General features: G+C 31.8%; 1 protein-coding gene across 1 annotated transcript in view; it reads right to left on the bottom strand.

The window, feature by feature from the left end:
• The window catches only part of LOC111634152 (WD repeat-containing protein 37-like), a 40,717-nt gene that overhangs the window by 13,042 nt on the left and 13,014 nt on the right, over positions 1–14,661 (bottom strand). The window contains exons 3-4 of the mRNA XM_023378861.1: positions 3,561–3,695; positions 3,067–3,255 (exon numbers count right to left, since the gene is read on the bottom strand). Coding sequence (XP_023234629.1) covers positions 3,067–3,255; positions 3,561–3,695 — 324 coding nt within the window. The remainder of the gene's footprint in view (positions 1–3,066; positions 3,256–3,560; positions 3,696–14,661) is intronic.

The following is a 14,661-nucleotide window of genomic DNA, read 5'->3' as shown; positions in this document are numbered from 1 at the left end:
ATATATGCTTGACAGTTGCTGCATAAAGATGAGGAACGTCTCATCTGTGTCTTCCCACGCTATGAGGATGTCGTCAACGTAACGCAAATACAGCCTCGGATAGTGGATGGCAAGCGGGGAATTGAACGTTCTGTGCTCGATCTCTCTCATAATAAGTTCTGCCAGGATAGCAGATAAAGGGGAGCCCATAGGAACCCCTTGCTTTTGTAAATAGATTTTCTGGTTGAAACGGAAGTAATTACACTCGGTGACGAAGCTGAGCGCATCTCGTAAATCAAGCACCTGTTGGATGTTAAAGCCCTTTCTTAGAAGTAGAGAATTAGCCAGCATTACTGCCTCAAAGGTTGGCACTGAGGGATATAAAGATACTACATCCAGCTTGTAAAAGGTGTAGGTGTCTGGCCGTAGTGTACCAATACTTGAAGTGATGGTGGATTTAGCAATTACAGAAGAGGGAGTAACATATGGAGAATTTGGAACTAATGAGCAAAGGAATTTAGCAAGCGCTTTTTCTAAATAATAGGTTGGATGAGACCATTTGTTTACTAGCGGACGTAACGGCCAGTTTGTCTTATGGGTTTTTGGTTGAAAGAACAACCTAGGACACACAACATTAGAGGGGGGGGATCGAGCGACCCAGTTAGGGTTGAGGAAACACCTGGTAAGGCGATGATTCTTCTTGCCTTTCTTAATACCGTCGGAGTAGGGTCCTCACTCATTTCCGAGGAATGCTACTGTGTTAAAAATTCATTGGCCTCAACTTCGTCACCGAGTGTAATTACTTCCATTTCAACATGAGATGTGACAGCGTAAACTGTGTTGTTTTTTCATGTCTGATATTGTAGCCATAATGCGTGTTGTTAACATGTTGGATAATGGGTTCAGGGCTAGGCAGAACCAGAGAGGACTCAAGGAATCTCCTTGAATTATTATTATTATTATAGAAATAATTATTTAAAAAAGTCAATACAGTCGACCCCCCTATAACACTGTTGATTATTCCATTTTATATAAATTTCATGTTGTACGAGTCACTTAGATTTTACAAATACGTATGCCGGGCTGTGAACGGCTCATGTATTTGTAAAATCTAATTGACTCGTACAACATGGAATTCATATAAAACGGAATAATTAACAGTGTTATAGAGGGGTCGACTGTATTATCATTATCTTAATGTAATATATACTTTATTACATGAAATGAATCTGTTGATTGTTTTATCTAGTTACAATATTGAGAAATATAAAAAATTATCTACCAGGCAAACTTGACAAGTTTTTCAATTGTTGGCTAATTGCAAGTACCTGTCAGATTTTTTAAAAAATAATTAAATGATGTGAGAAAGTTGTATATTTTTTAGGTGTAGTATTAATAAACCCTAATTTTTAATCTGAAATTGTGTAAACATGGATAGATGATAATAAAATTTTTAACTTATTTTTAAGTAATTTGATCGAAAATATTAAAAAAAAATACACACATCAAATTTCAAATAGCCATTTGAAGTTTTAATTACACTGCTGATTTCAATTTGTTACTATAATAAAGTTAAAAAGTGACCTGTTTAAAAATAAGATCTGTACTATGCTCCAGCAAAAAGTAAAGAAAAAGGAGCTAATTCTATACTCTGCCATTTGTCCTTTCTTTTAATATGCATAAATAATATGTATAATCCACCTTTTCATTGTTCTATAGGACTTCTTACCAGTTCTTTCCCTAAATTTTAGTTAATAATAAGACCCATTCAATTCTTCAATCTACTTCTTTATTTCCCAGAATGTAAATCTTTTATTTTTTGGACAACTATCCTTGATCAGAAGGTGGGTTACACATGTTATTTAGTGTATTAAAAAAGGTGCTAAGATTTTATTTGTAAAACAGAAGTGAATCTAATTTCTAATTGCTTCTACCTGTAAAATTTTTCTTTAACTTTTCTAGAAAGTTTTTTACTTAAGATTTTACAAGTACTTTAGTAAAATCTTATTTCTTAAATTTTTTAATTGATTTTTAACAAAAAACCTCTGTGATAAAAGGAAACAATTATTTTTACTTTAAAAAATTAATATTTCTTGAAATATTCAATAAAGCAATTTTTTTTTCTGAATCTTTACTTTGGAAGTAAAAATTTCAAAGGATCACTGTTAGGACCAACAAATTTTTGGCAAGTGATCATGTAATGTCAGCTCTTTAAATGAATTATGCTGTTAAATTAAAAATTATATAAATTTTATACATTAATCCATTTGTTACAATACACTATTAGTAAATTTATACATTAAAATCAATATTTTACATTTCAATAGTCTATATCTTTGCAATATATTACAAAAATTTTTCTTGTCTGCATTGTTCTTGCATGTGACAAACCAACATAGTTAAATTCAATGCAATTTTATGTTGAGATTAATACTACACACAAATTATTTGAAAGAGGAATAAAATTTGTAAAACCAAATTTGAAATATAATCAACAAAAGTTTTAAGACATATACAAACATTGGCTGCAAAAGTGTGACAATCTTGAAAAATCATTATGCGCACTGCAGTGGATTATCCAGCCTATTCATCTGACTCCCTCAAAATTTCTGGCTTTTTCAAAAAATAAAAACTACCATAAAAGAATAAAGATTTTTGTATGTTTCTGATATCTAGCATCATATAACAAAGGAACTTATGAGTATTCCAGAAACAGAATTATAGGTATTTTTCCAGCAATGGCAACAGCATATAACCAAATACATAACTTTGGAAGGGTTCTTTGAAGATGACAACAATTGCTAATTCACATGTACACACACATTTTCTACAGGTGCATTCTAAGAATTAAATTGTTATAGCTTGTATAATATACTGTATAAAATTTGTGTATTTGTAATTGTTAACTTATCCCTGCTTCATGGATTGTATTTTTGGTGTAATTCATGATGCAAGGATAAGTCAAATACATGTCATATCTATATACACCTATACTTTTTTTCTTCTTTAGAAGAAAAAGTAAAGGATTTGACAGTAGTTTTTGTATTAGCTGGTTCACAGAAAATTAATATTAAGTATTCCTGTTACCTGCTGATGCTGTGGCTATTACTGGTAAACCACAACGTGCTGTACTGACTTCCCATACACCATCTCTATGTCCAAGATATTCAGACACTTGGTGACAGCTAATTGTTGGAGCTTTGAAAGTGGATACAATTCGACTAGTGGAAGCTTTCAACCTGTAAGTGCTTTTGATCTTTTGAGATAATTGGCTTGCTGTAAAATGTTTAAAAATTTGAATTAATAACATTGCAACTTGTTTCAACATTCTAAAAAGTTATCTTAAAATTTACTGTTAAAGTAGTTTAAAATAGAATGAGAGAATGTCAACTGTCAAACATGCATAAATATTATTTCCAGAACAAAAAATTTTTTATTCTGTGTAATGCTCTGACTATATTTAATATCTAATATAATATAAGCATGCAATTAATAAAAAAATCTTAAATTTTAATTTTTGAATTTTTCAATTTTTAATTATAAATTATTACTTATGTTATTTAACACAAAATGTTAGGTACCTGTCAAGGATTCTCTCTTTCCTTTAGTTTTACCACTCGTGGGTTCTCCGCTATCCACATAATCGATGGGGCGTTCTGACGAAAGATTTGTTTCTCTTTCCAATTGTTCATTCAATGAATCAATCTTTTCTTTCACTAGAATTTAAGCCCATAATATATTACATCAACTCTAAATAGATATTCTCACTTTTTTATGTAATTTATAATATAGATATTAAAAGCTTGATCCTTATGTAAAATCAATTCTATAGAACAAATAGGAATTTTATTTTGTAAACAGAATTTAGTAAGATTGTTTTGTATTATTGTGACTTTCAAAAGTTCAAAAAGTAATTCAGGAAAGTTTGAACGTTATTTATTACTAAAGCTAGGAGATAAGATAATTTCTTTTCTACAGATTAATTTAGAAAAAGAGCTTATAGTTTATCATAACAACATTGTAATGCAAAAATGACATTAAAATACATACATAAAATATATACAGATGCCCCAGCATATGAAATTTTCAGGATACAACATGAAATTCAAACATATTTTTGTTCCACGATACGAACAAAAACTCACCATACAACATTACATTAGTTTGCAGCACCATTTTTTATTCACTTATGTTCATCGGTCTCAGTCCGTGTGTTTGCTTCGTCGTGGAAGGATCTCGCTTGATAAAGGAAATCTTGAGNGAATCAATTAATTTTATGGAAGAAACCTTTCAAATAGCCGTAGTCTGTAAACTGCATACGTGCCGGGCTGTGATTGGCTCATATATTTAAGGACTCATAGAAAATGGATTCATAAAAACCGGAATGTATCTATCATGTTATGAGGGGGGGGGGTCGACTGTATTTTATACCTACTGTTTTTTTATTGTTTATGTTTACTGAAAGAAAATGAAGTTTGTTTCTTGAGTATTTGTTTTTGTGCTTTATATTTTTATGATATTGTGCTTATTCATGTTCATTGTACAAGAAAAACATTAGAAAAGGCAAATTTTACTTATTTTTCATATTTTATGGGAGAAAAAATTAAATCCTTATTAGTATTCTATCATAAAAAAATTTAGTGCCATTTCAGAGACCATGCTCTAACTATTTCCATTACATTTACATGGTTAGTGTTTTACTCCAAAGTAACACAGCTCAAATTCTAACATGTAGTGTGTGTTGCATTTCTGCAATTCATCCAGGCACTTAATATATGTTAATCTAGGCACTTGATGTGTTAATGTAAACATTTTAAACTGATTTTAAGTGTTTATATTTTAGACAAATATTTTTTTATTTTTAAAGGAAATTTTTAAATTATTATGGCAACCATATTAGCCTAAAAAAGTTTTTTGTGAAAAGCTGTATTCCAGAACAGTAAAAGTGAATAAATGGTAACAGCTTTTCTGACAGACTTGGTCTTAAATTTTAATTTAAGCTTAATTACCATATGGCAAAAAAAGTTAAAAAATTGAAAATTTTCACTTTTAGTTCAATCTCATTGTTTTTCCTGAGCTTTTAGTAAAATATGTCCCATAAATGACCAAACTCTTTGTTAAATTATTTTTGCAAAAAACAATGAACCAAAGAGGTTATTTATTATTATTGAACCTATTGAAATAAATAAATGTTTGGAAGATTTTTGTTGTTGTTTTCTTTTATTTATTTAGTCAAAACAAGGATGCAGTTTCCAAATAAATCCGATATAACTATGATGACTAAGTCTAAAAACCTGCACAATGAACTGATGAAATGTTGACAGGAACAGATAACCAACCAAATTACAACCAGTTGTATTTTACACAAAATTCATCCTTGAGATGTGATGTTTTTGAATAAGATATTGGAAACAAGTATCCCCAATGCATATAAATCCATCTAGTGTCCCCTGGAAAAAGAACTATGTTTCTAAGGACTTTCCATTATTCCAATAACGATGATGCAGCTTTCTGTAAAGCATGTTTCTTGCTATCTAAAAAGACTGCTGGTGTCAGTTCTTAATCCCTCAAGGACTTGTAAATGAACCATATAGAAACTGGGAGAAACACTATTATTTCAAGAGGCAAGAATTAACTGTTTAACATAGCAGCATAATGGAATTGAAAATTTCAAAAGAATTAGTGAAGCAAAAATGTTACCTACTGCAGTTTTATTTATTTCTATACAAGGAGTAATTTAAGAAGATAAACTGATTTTGATGGAAAAAACTTAAATTTTATTTCCATTAGCTTAAATAAGATTAATACTTTAGAAAAAGCTAGCAGACCCCGCCACATGTTGTTGTGGCTCAACATGTATCTATTATAAATTTATAACACTTCCCCCGTGGGGGAAGGGAATTTTTCGAAAAATTTCTTCTTAGTGTACATTCTCTTGACTTACCCTATTAAAACGCAAAAACCCGCATCTAAAATAGTATAATAGAAGCCAAGTTCTTCACGGTAAGCCTTAATCCTGTCTCTCTCCCCCGCCAGGGGAATATCGAAAAATTTCTTCTTAGTGTACATTCTGTTGACGTACCCTATTAAAGCGCAATCAAAAATGCAAAAACCCACATCTAAAATAGTATAAATAGAAGCAAGAGTTCTTTACTGTAAGCCTTAATCCTAACCATCTCCCTTCAGTGGGGTTGAATTTCGACAGGTATAATATATAAAAACACGCGCGTATTCAAATGCAGCATTGTGTCAAAATTTCAAAGGAATTGGTAGGAACAAACGAACATTACATTTTTATTTATATAAATAGATAGAAGATGATCCGCTTTAGTTCATTTTCACAGAAAAGCAAACTTAGGGCATCGTACTCGTAGCGCCATCTGTTGGACATAAAAGCCTTAACCTAGATTATATCTTTTAATTTATATGAATGTTTAACGGAATAATATACAGCCTATGTCCACCCTGAGGTTCCATTCTAAATATCGGTGAAAGAATTTTTGAAATTGGATGAGTAGTTTCGGAGATTACCTGCTGCATACAAACTTACATACATACAAACATTACCTCTTTATAATATTAGTATAGATATAGATTATAGGTTTTGGTTATTTGCAGTTTTTTTTACAAAAGACTAATACAGTAAGACGGGCCACCATTTTGCCATTGGAGGCAGCTGTATTATCCAAGGACAAAATGCTTATATGATAATGAATACACAGGATCATATAAAAATAGCCTCAATATAGTAAAAATATGAGAAACATGCTTACCACTGATATACTGTAATGTGACAATGCTGAAGGGCCCCCCTCTATGCTTCGGCACCACAGGACCGAAGGGTTGACATTGCGTCGGCAAAGACTGCAATGACAAATTTATCAGGACTGTCACCACTGTGTCTTCTGAGTAGACACAGAGACCATTACGTTCGCATTTACGCGTGAGCAGTCACATCTGCGGGCACTTGGACTCGGGATGGAGACTGCTTGAGGAAGTGCACCCAACACAATTCTAACAACAACAAAATTCATTTATTAAACTAGTTCTACAAAAGGGTATTTACCTTAAAGTTTCTTTGCGAGAACTGAGTTGGAGAGAGAGCTTACATAACATCGCGGGTCGTTATAAATACCTGAAGCACTACATATGGATTTCCAGATGTCTGTGGAGTTGTTGAGGAGCCTTGGGAATGTCTCTGTTGCCTTGGATGGCTGTTAAAGTCTATCAAAAGTTGAGATCTGTTAGTTCTTCGTACGTGTTCCCGGAGAAACACTGGATATTCGGGAGGAGCGCGCAGTGATGAGCGATGATGGTAAATCCTTTCGGCTGGCACACACGGAATATTCTCACGGACTCTCGACCCCTCTCACTGTTCCTTCAGGTCTCCTCTTTATTTCCAAGTCACGTTGTTGTTTTCCACCAATAGTGAATTTTTTGTTGTAGTTCCCAGTGACACATTCTGAGTTTCCTGGGAAAGGAAACGACTCCGGGAAGAGAATTATACTCATCCTCCGGTAATAAAATGGTAAAGGTTTTTTTTTCCTCTGAGTTTTAAATAAATTTCCTTTTCAAAATGAAAAATGAATTTTCTTTCAAAAAATTCCCAAATAAAATTGTGAGGTTTTTTTTGAAGTCCGACCTCTCACAGTAATCATCCATTAGCTTGTTTTTATACACTACAAATGACTATCATTCATTAAAGCTATTCATACAGGAACTCACAAAAAAAGAAATTGTAAAATTTTCCCAACAAACAAAGAAAGATGTTTTGTTTGTGAGGTAACTCATCTAAGAAGTAATATTAATGCTACAATATTTTTCTCATTGCTGGAGAGTCATTAAAACAACTTAAAAACACTGTTTTCAATATAGTCTCAGGAAAGAATCTTTTTACAAATAATAAAAACTGTAAGTGTAATCTATCTTGTTAATTATGACTACTTGTCATTTTTACACCTATTATTTTATAATAATTTATTATTTATATTTTATTTTTGTTGGGAAAAGCATATAAAATTACTTTGATACTTTATTTGTTCAATGTTTTATCTTAATTACAGGTAACATTAGTTAAACCTAGGCCATATAAAATGAGATACATTAAAATTAAAGAATGATTTTGTAGCTTAAAAGATTCTCTAACACAATTTTAAGAAGTCATTTTATATTCTTGCAAATAAGATATGGTGAAGTGGGATAAAATGAAGTTGTCAATTAGAATAAAAATAATTAAGTTATTATATACTTCTATGAAAATTCTGTTATTGTTTATAAAATTAAAAATATTACCATCTCCAATGCGATCATCTTCAGAAAGCTCCAAGTCTTCTTCAGGAGATTGGCATCTCTAAAACAATATATTTATTAATGAAATAGAACTAAGCCAAATTTAGTAAGAAAGAAATTGTATTAACACGTTCACAGCATTACGAGGCACATGTGACTCATATGAACGTGTCTAGTTAGGACTACAGACATACAGTAAACCCCCCTATAACGCGAGTTCCTATAACGGAGATTCCTATAATGTGGTGAAAAAACTGTGACAGATTCCTATAATGTGGCGAAAAATTCCTATAAAGACGCTAAAAGGGACTCGTAAAACATCATCGCCAGCTCATGTCACGACAGGATTGGTCGAATCTGGACCAATAGTAGACGAGCAACCGAACTACTTACACACTACAGAGAGATTAGGCAAATAAGTTGAGTTTACTATCGTCTGTACAGTATGTAAATTAGGTACTGTAAGTCTAATACAGCACTGTAATTTTATACATTTCTTGTGAAAGAAACATTTCTTATTCAACGGCCATAAAAATTATTTATATTGATGATGTCTCCAAAGGTCAACAAATTTTTTGCAGAAAAATAACTTATCAGAAATCGCGGCCGCCATTTGGTGCGCTACTCCGCGACGAAAACAAGCTTAAGCAATGGCGACGTCGAACGGTGCACACTCGATAAGTAGTCCAAAAAATTATACGTGTTATGGAAATGTTGAGTCGAATTAGTCTAGAATCGATTAATTTTATGGAAGAAAACCTTTCAAACAGCCGTAGTCCGTAAACTTCACACGTGTCGAGCTGCGATTGGCTCATGTATTTAAGGATTCCTACAAAGTGAAATTCTTATAAAGTGGAACGTATCTATAACGTTATAGGGGGGGGTCTATTGTAATTGCTTGTTTTTCCGTGGGGCAGCACACATGTTTTGATAACATAATTCTACAAACATCATACTTGATATATCGATATTATTTTATTAAGTGCAATAAAATATATTAATTTAATATACAAGGCACAGGTGACTCGTGCTGCCCTGTATTAAAATAGACTACGAGTCACCCGTGACTCATAACGCCCAGCAGCTGCCTAAATGTTTATCTACTGATGCCATGAACATGTTAAGTTAAATAAATAAGTAAAATATAAAACAAAAATCACAAAAAATTATTTTAAAAAGAAATAACTTTTCAATTCTAAAATGAAAAAATCTTTATTGGTATCACATTGATATGCTTTTGAATATAAAACTAATCTCTCCCTGTTCCCTCGGTATATTCAACTGTTTGTATTCTTTCCATCAAAATTATGCATTTTGCTTAAATTGAACATATAGTTAAGAGGTGATTACTTGAATGACAAAAATTTGCTTGAAGAAAATTCCCCGTCAACATTGAATCTTATCAAAAAAGCTTTGCAGTTATTCTGACGTATGATTACACATGGTAATTTACCAAAATGGGACGTCATTGAAATATTAAGCAAAGATCATCATTCAGTAGAATCAATGAACATATAGCCAATGTGAACAATGAAGTTTGAACCCTAAGATTCTTTGCACAAACTGATTATCTTAGTTCAGGAAAGGCCTTAGATGCATGATTTAAGCAGGAAATAAAAATAATATACATTGAAAAAAATAATAATGGTTGGAGAGTAATAACCTCAGATGTAGGTTTGGCAACTATACATGATGCTGTGAGAACCTAGAGGTCAATATTTTAGGTTAAACAGAAAATTTTAAAATTTGTCAAACAGGAAACATTTGTGTTAGTCACAGATGAACTTTCTTTCAATTTTAAAGGAAGTTCTTGAGGAGAGATGCTGATTTTAATATCAAGTTCACAACAAAGTTCCTTGTTGCTTCTCTCCTCGGGTGACTTGAATAGCCTCAAATGACTGGTTGGATGAATATCCTATAAATAGGGTTCACACCAATGCCAGGGGACTGGAACTGGAAACATAACTCTCTAGAAAGTTGTCCCCGAATGAAAACGAGTTTCTGCCAAATGCAGGAAAAATGTGGCCAGCCACATCAATGACTCAGAAGAAAATAAAGAAAAGAAATGAGACATTGTATTTCACTCAAACCTGTAAACTCTCTCTCTTTAAATAGATTTGTTAGATTGTCGAATGGAAACTTTGCTTATTTTTATTCATGTATTATACCATATATACAGTTTATAATTTAAATAAATAGTTTTATTATTATCGTACTATATCTAAGTGTCTAGTTCCACAGTCAGTCTGAAACTCCCTCCTAGATTCATTCTTCACTGAGATAAAAATTGGACTAATTAGAAATAATTCAATCTCTATCACGAGTTGGAACACGATTTAAAATATTTATTCTAACAGGTGTTAGACTCCTGATGTTAAAAGAATCTTGATGATCTTTGAAACAAAATGAAATATTTCCATCCTGAATCTGAGTGTGGTCTCACAGCTCCTGATCTCACAATGCATATAGCTTCAAAAATAGCCACCTCCACTTTATGTGGGTCTGAAACATAAACAACGGCTGTAAATGTGGTTGATTTTGAAATAATAAACTAACCTCCAATTTTTGTCCCTCTTTTTGGGCTGCAATTTGAAAAAATTGTAGACCTATAAATTCCCACTGTTGTCTGTCTGCCTGTTTTTCCTTAATTTCAAGAACAGAGTTAGATAGATGAATGCTGTTACCAGATATGGAAACCTTAGGAGTAGGAGACCTCATTAATTATATACTTATGATGCAAACCTGAAGTCACATTATTTCAATTCAAAAATTTTCCCCTGAAAAGAGTTAGACAAATGATTACCTTGACTCTTATTGCTAACAGGAGCAAGGCACTGCAGTACTAATTTGAGTATATATTTTAAATTAAATAAATTAAAAATATGATTAAAATTTGCAGTCTAGCATTGTGATGACATCAAAATAAATAACTGCTCATATTTCTTCTTTTTGTTTTGTGGTAGTTTAGAAATTTTTAACAGTTATCATTAAAAAAGTAGAAAATACTTAAAATCAAGTGCTTAGTTAATTTTTTAAAAGATAGACTTAACTGTTTTTGAAACTATACATCTCATATTTATTAATTCATAATTATTGGTTATTTAAACCACCCAACCACCCACACACAGTAGTAGATTTGAAATTTCCCATTATGTAACCAATTTTAATTTTTTGTTTTGTCCAAATTTTATTTCTTCTGTAGTAAAATCTCAATATAATTATTCAATACTGGAATAACAAACACATTTTTTGGAAATGTTTTGCTGTATAGTCATGGAAGGATGTTTGTTTAAGTAGCATGGAATATAGAGCAATACTGATACTAAGGAAGGGAGGAATTAACCATTGACTAATCACCCATTTTTTACAAACATTTGACAACATGAATTAAGTTCATAAAAACAATTTGTAAAAACATGTATTCATTGTTAAATGATAACAAAAACATCCATTCATTTACAATATCTGAAAATAAAAATAAATATTTATCATCACATTAAAATATAAAACTAAAAATTTAGATACTCGCAGAAGAAAATGATGATATTAAGGTGTGTACATTTGAATGTGTATGGTGTGAACACATACAGACTGTATATATGCAGATATGATCATCATCTAACATAACCATGGAAGCTTGTAAGTTGCTATGAATGCACAATGTGAAGTAAGTCCCCAATAAAAATTCCTGGATGTAAGTGGCTATGTATCAGTGATCTGAAATTTTCCAACACTTCCACAGTCCCATTTATTACTGTGCATCACATATGTATTTGTCATTTGACAATATTGATACAATCTGAAATAAACATTTATTCCAAGGAAGTGTGTAGAGTGAGTTAGATATCACTTATTATCAGCTCAATTTCTATTGGTATATTCAAGCACTTGTTCTGAAAATTAGACAATACTATCAAATTATTTTGTTATCAAAATAAGTCAATTCTTAGAAAACATCTTTCATATTTAGTTTATTTTCAAAATACTTAATCCACTTTTTGTATAATACTGTATTAGTTAAAATCAATATAGAACTGTAATTCTGATATTTTCTAGTTAATGTTTACAGAAGATAACAATAAGTTTCTGAAAAGAATATACACTTATGTCAAAAAAAGTTTAATTGTCCATTAGCTAGAAGTCTGGGTACAGAATACACTATAATTGGGCTGTAATTTTAAAAAATTGTAGACCTATAAATTCCCACTATCAGTCCTTCCTTAATCTCAAGAACAGAGTTAGATAGATGAAAGTCAAGACCAGATATGAAAAGCTTAGGGATAGAAGGCCCAGATTAACTACAGTAGACCATCCTATAACACAGATTCGTATAACACGATGAAAAAATTGCGACCGTGTTCGTATAACACACTAAAAGAAACTCGTATAACATGGTAAAACGTCATCACCAACTCGTGTCGTGACAGGATTGGTTGAATCTGGATCAATAGTGAATCTGGACAAACCATTGAATTTAAACAAGCACTAGACCTACTAAAAAACATTTATATTTCAACGACCATATTTTTATTAATGATGTCTCCAAACTTCAATGAATTTTTCACAGAAAAATAATTTATCAAAAAACACGTGCCCACCGTTCAATGAGCTGCTCCACAACAAAAACAAGCTTAAGCAATGGCATCGTTGAACGGTGCAAACTCAGTAAGTAATTCTACAATTTTTTATTTATAGCATAGTTTATATGGATTACTCCCAAAAAATTATACGTGTTTTGGAAATGTTGAGTCGGATTAGTCTAGAATCGATTAATTTTATGGAAGAAAACCTTTCAAACAGCCGTAGTCTCTAAACTGCATATGTGCCGGGCTGTGATTGGCTCATTTATTTAAGTGACTCATACAACACGGAATTCATATAACACGGAACGTATCTACTGTGTTATAGGGGAGGTCTACTGTATATACAAACTTTCAATCCAGTTTTGGATTGGAAGTCATGTTATTTCAATTCAAAAATTTTTCCCTAAACAGAGTTAGATAGATATCTGGTACAACTCTATTGCTTACAGAAAAGTATGATGTAAAGGGGCAAGACACTACTAAACGAATTGAGAACATTGTGATAATGTCACAATAAATAATTGCTTGTTCTCATTCAATTAGAATCTGGAGAAACTGGGAACCCAATACAATTCCATGAATATTGTAGAAAAGCAATTTGTAAGTGGCGATATGGTAGTAACAGCCATTCTCTGGGCAAGAACTACACTCACACATCCATCTGACCAGAAAAAGGTAAACCTAGACTCATCACTCCATAGGACATGCCTGCATTGGTCTACAGGCCAATCAAAGTAATTTCCTTTGCCCACTGCAGACAAGCAGCATGGTTTGATTTTGTGATCAAAGGCTTATGTGCTGCTGATAGCTTAGGTCAGTGGTCAGCAAAATACATACATTGGAGTGCCACAATTATTTTTTTCAAGTATTGGGCACTCTGCATGCTACTGAAATCAACTAGTAAAATTATGTTAAGAAAAATTTATTTGACTATAATAATACACACTATAAAAAACTCCTATAATAAAAACATTATAAAATTTCTGACTTCCTTGAGGTTCAACTTTTGAAGCTAACACTTTAATATTTGGTTCATAGTTTTGAAGTTTTCACCTTTATGAACATATCCAAATTTTCTTCAGTTAAATAATTTCTATACAGATTTATAATATACTAGCTTACCCGTCGCGCATTTCTGCGATCTCAGTAGAAAGGAAATTCAAGCAAACTCATTATGATAAAATTCAATTTACATTTTATCATTTTTATTGAAACTTATTACTATTATTCATTTTCATCAAGAAAACATTTCAAAGTGTCGTTTCAATTCTATTTATTTATTTATTGGAGTGTTTGTGGATACACGATATTTTTTGTTTTTCCGTCTGGTGTGTACACGAATAAATCAGAAGGTTTTCCGACGCGTGAGCGGGCCACATACAGTTGTCCATGTAAGAAGCACGGATTCTCCAAATTTAGCCCATACACTTGCAGCGATTGTCAGAAGTGCGATATTCCCCATTTTTATATATATATTTTTTAATCCTTTATAATTTTAATTATTTAATTGCTCCTTCCTCTCTTCCTTGGCATGTTGTGAAATTTCTGATAGTTGGATAATAAACCGTTTTATTGTAATTTGTCTTTTTAAATTATTTTGAGTCAATTTTAAAATTTGAAAAAGGGGGATACCTAGATCGGTAAAATAGGCGAATTTCTTCCTACAACTTCGGTCGTTGTTCGGGGTACAGTTAAGATTTTAACGAAGTTCGAGCGAAAACATAATTAGCAAAAAAAGTCGAAATAAAGTGATTAAACAAAAATGATTACAAATATCGTAAATAACAGTTCACAAATGCATATATAGAGA

The sequence above is a fragment of the Centruroides sculpturatus genome, unplaced genomic scaffold (assembly GCF_000671375.1).
Source record: "Centruroides sculpturatus isolate CEXI.00-Female unplaced genomic scaffold, Cexi_2.0 scaffold649, whole genome shotgun sequence".
NCBI classification, from domain to species: Eukaryota; Metazoa; Arthropoda; class Arachnida; order Scorpiones; family Buthidae; genus Centruroides; species Centruroides sculpturatus.
The sequence above is the reverse complement of the archived record's forward strand: the minus strand, read 5'-3'. Positions and strand labels throughout refer to the sequence as shown.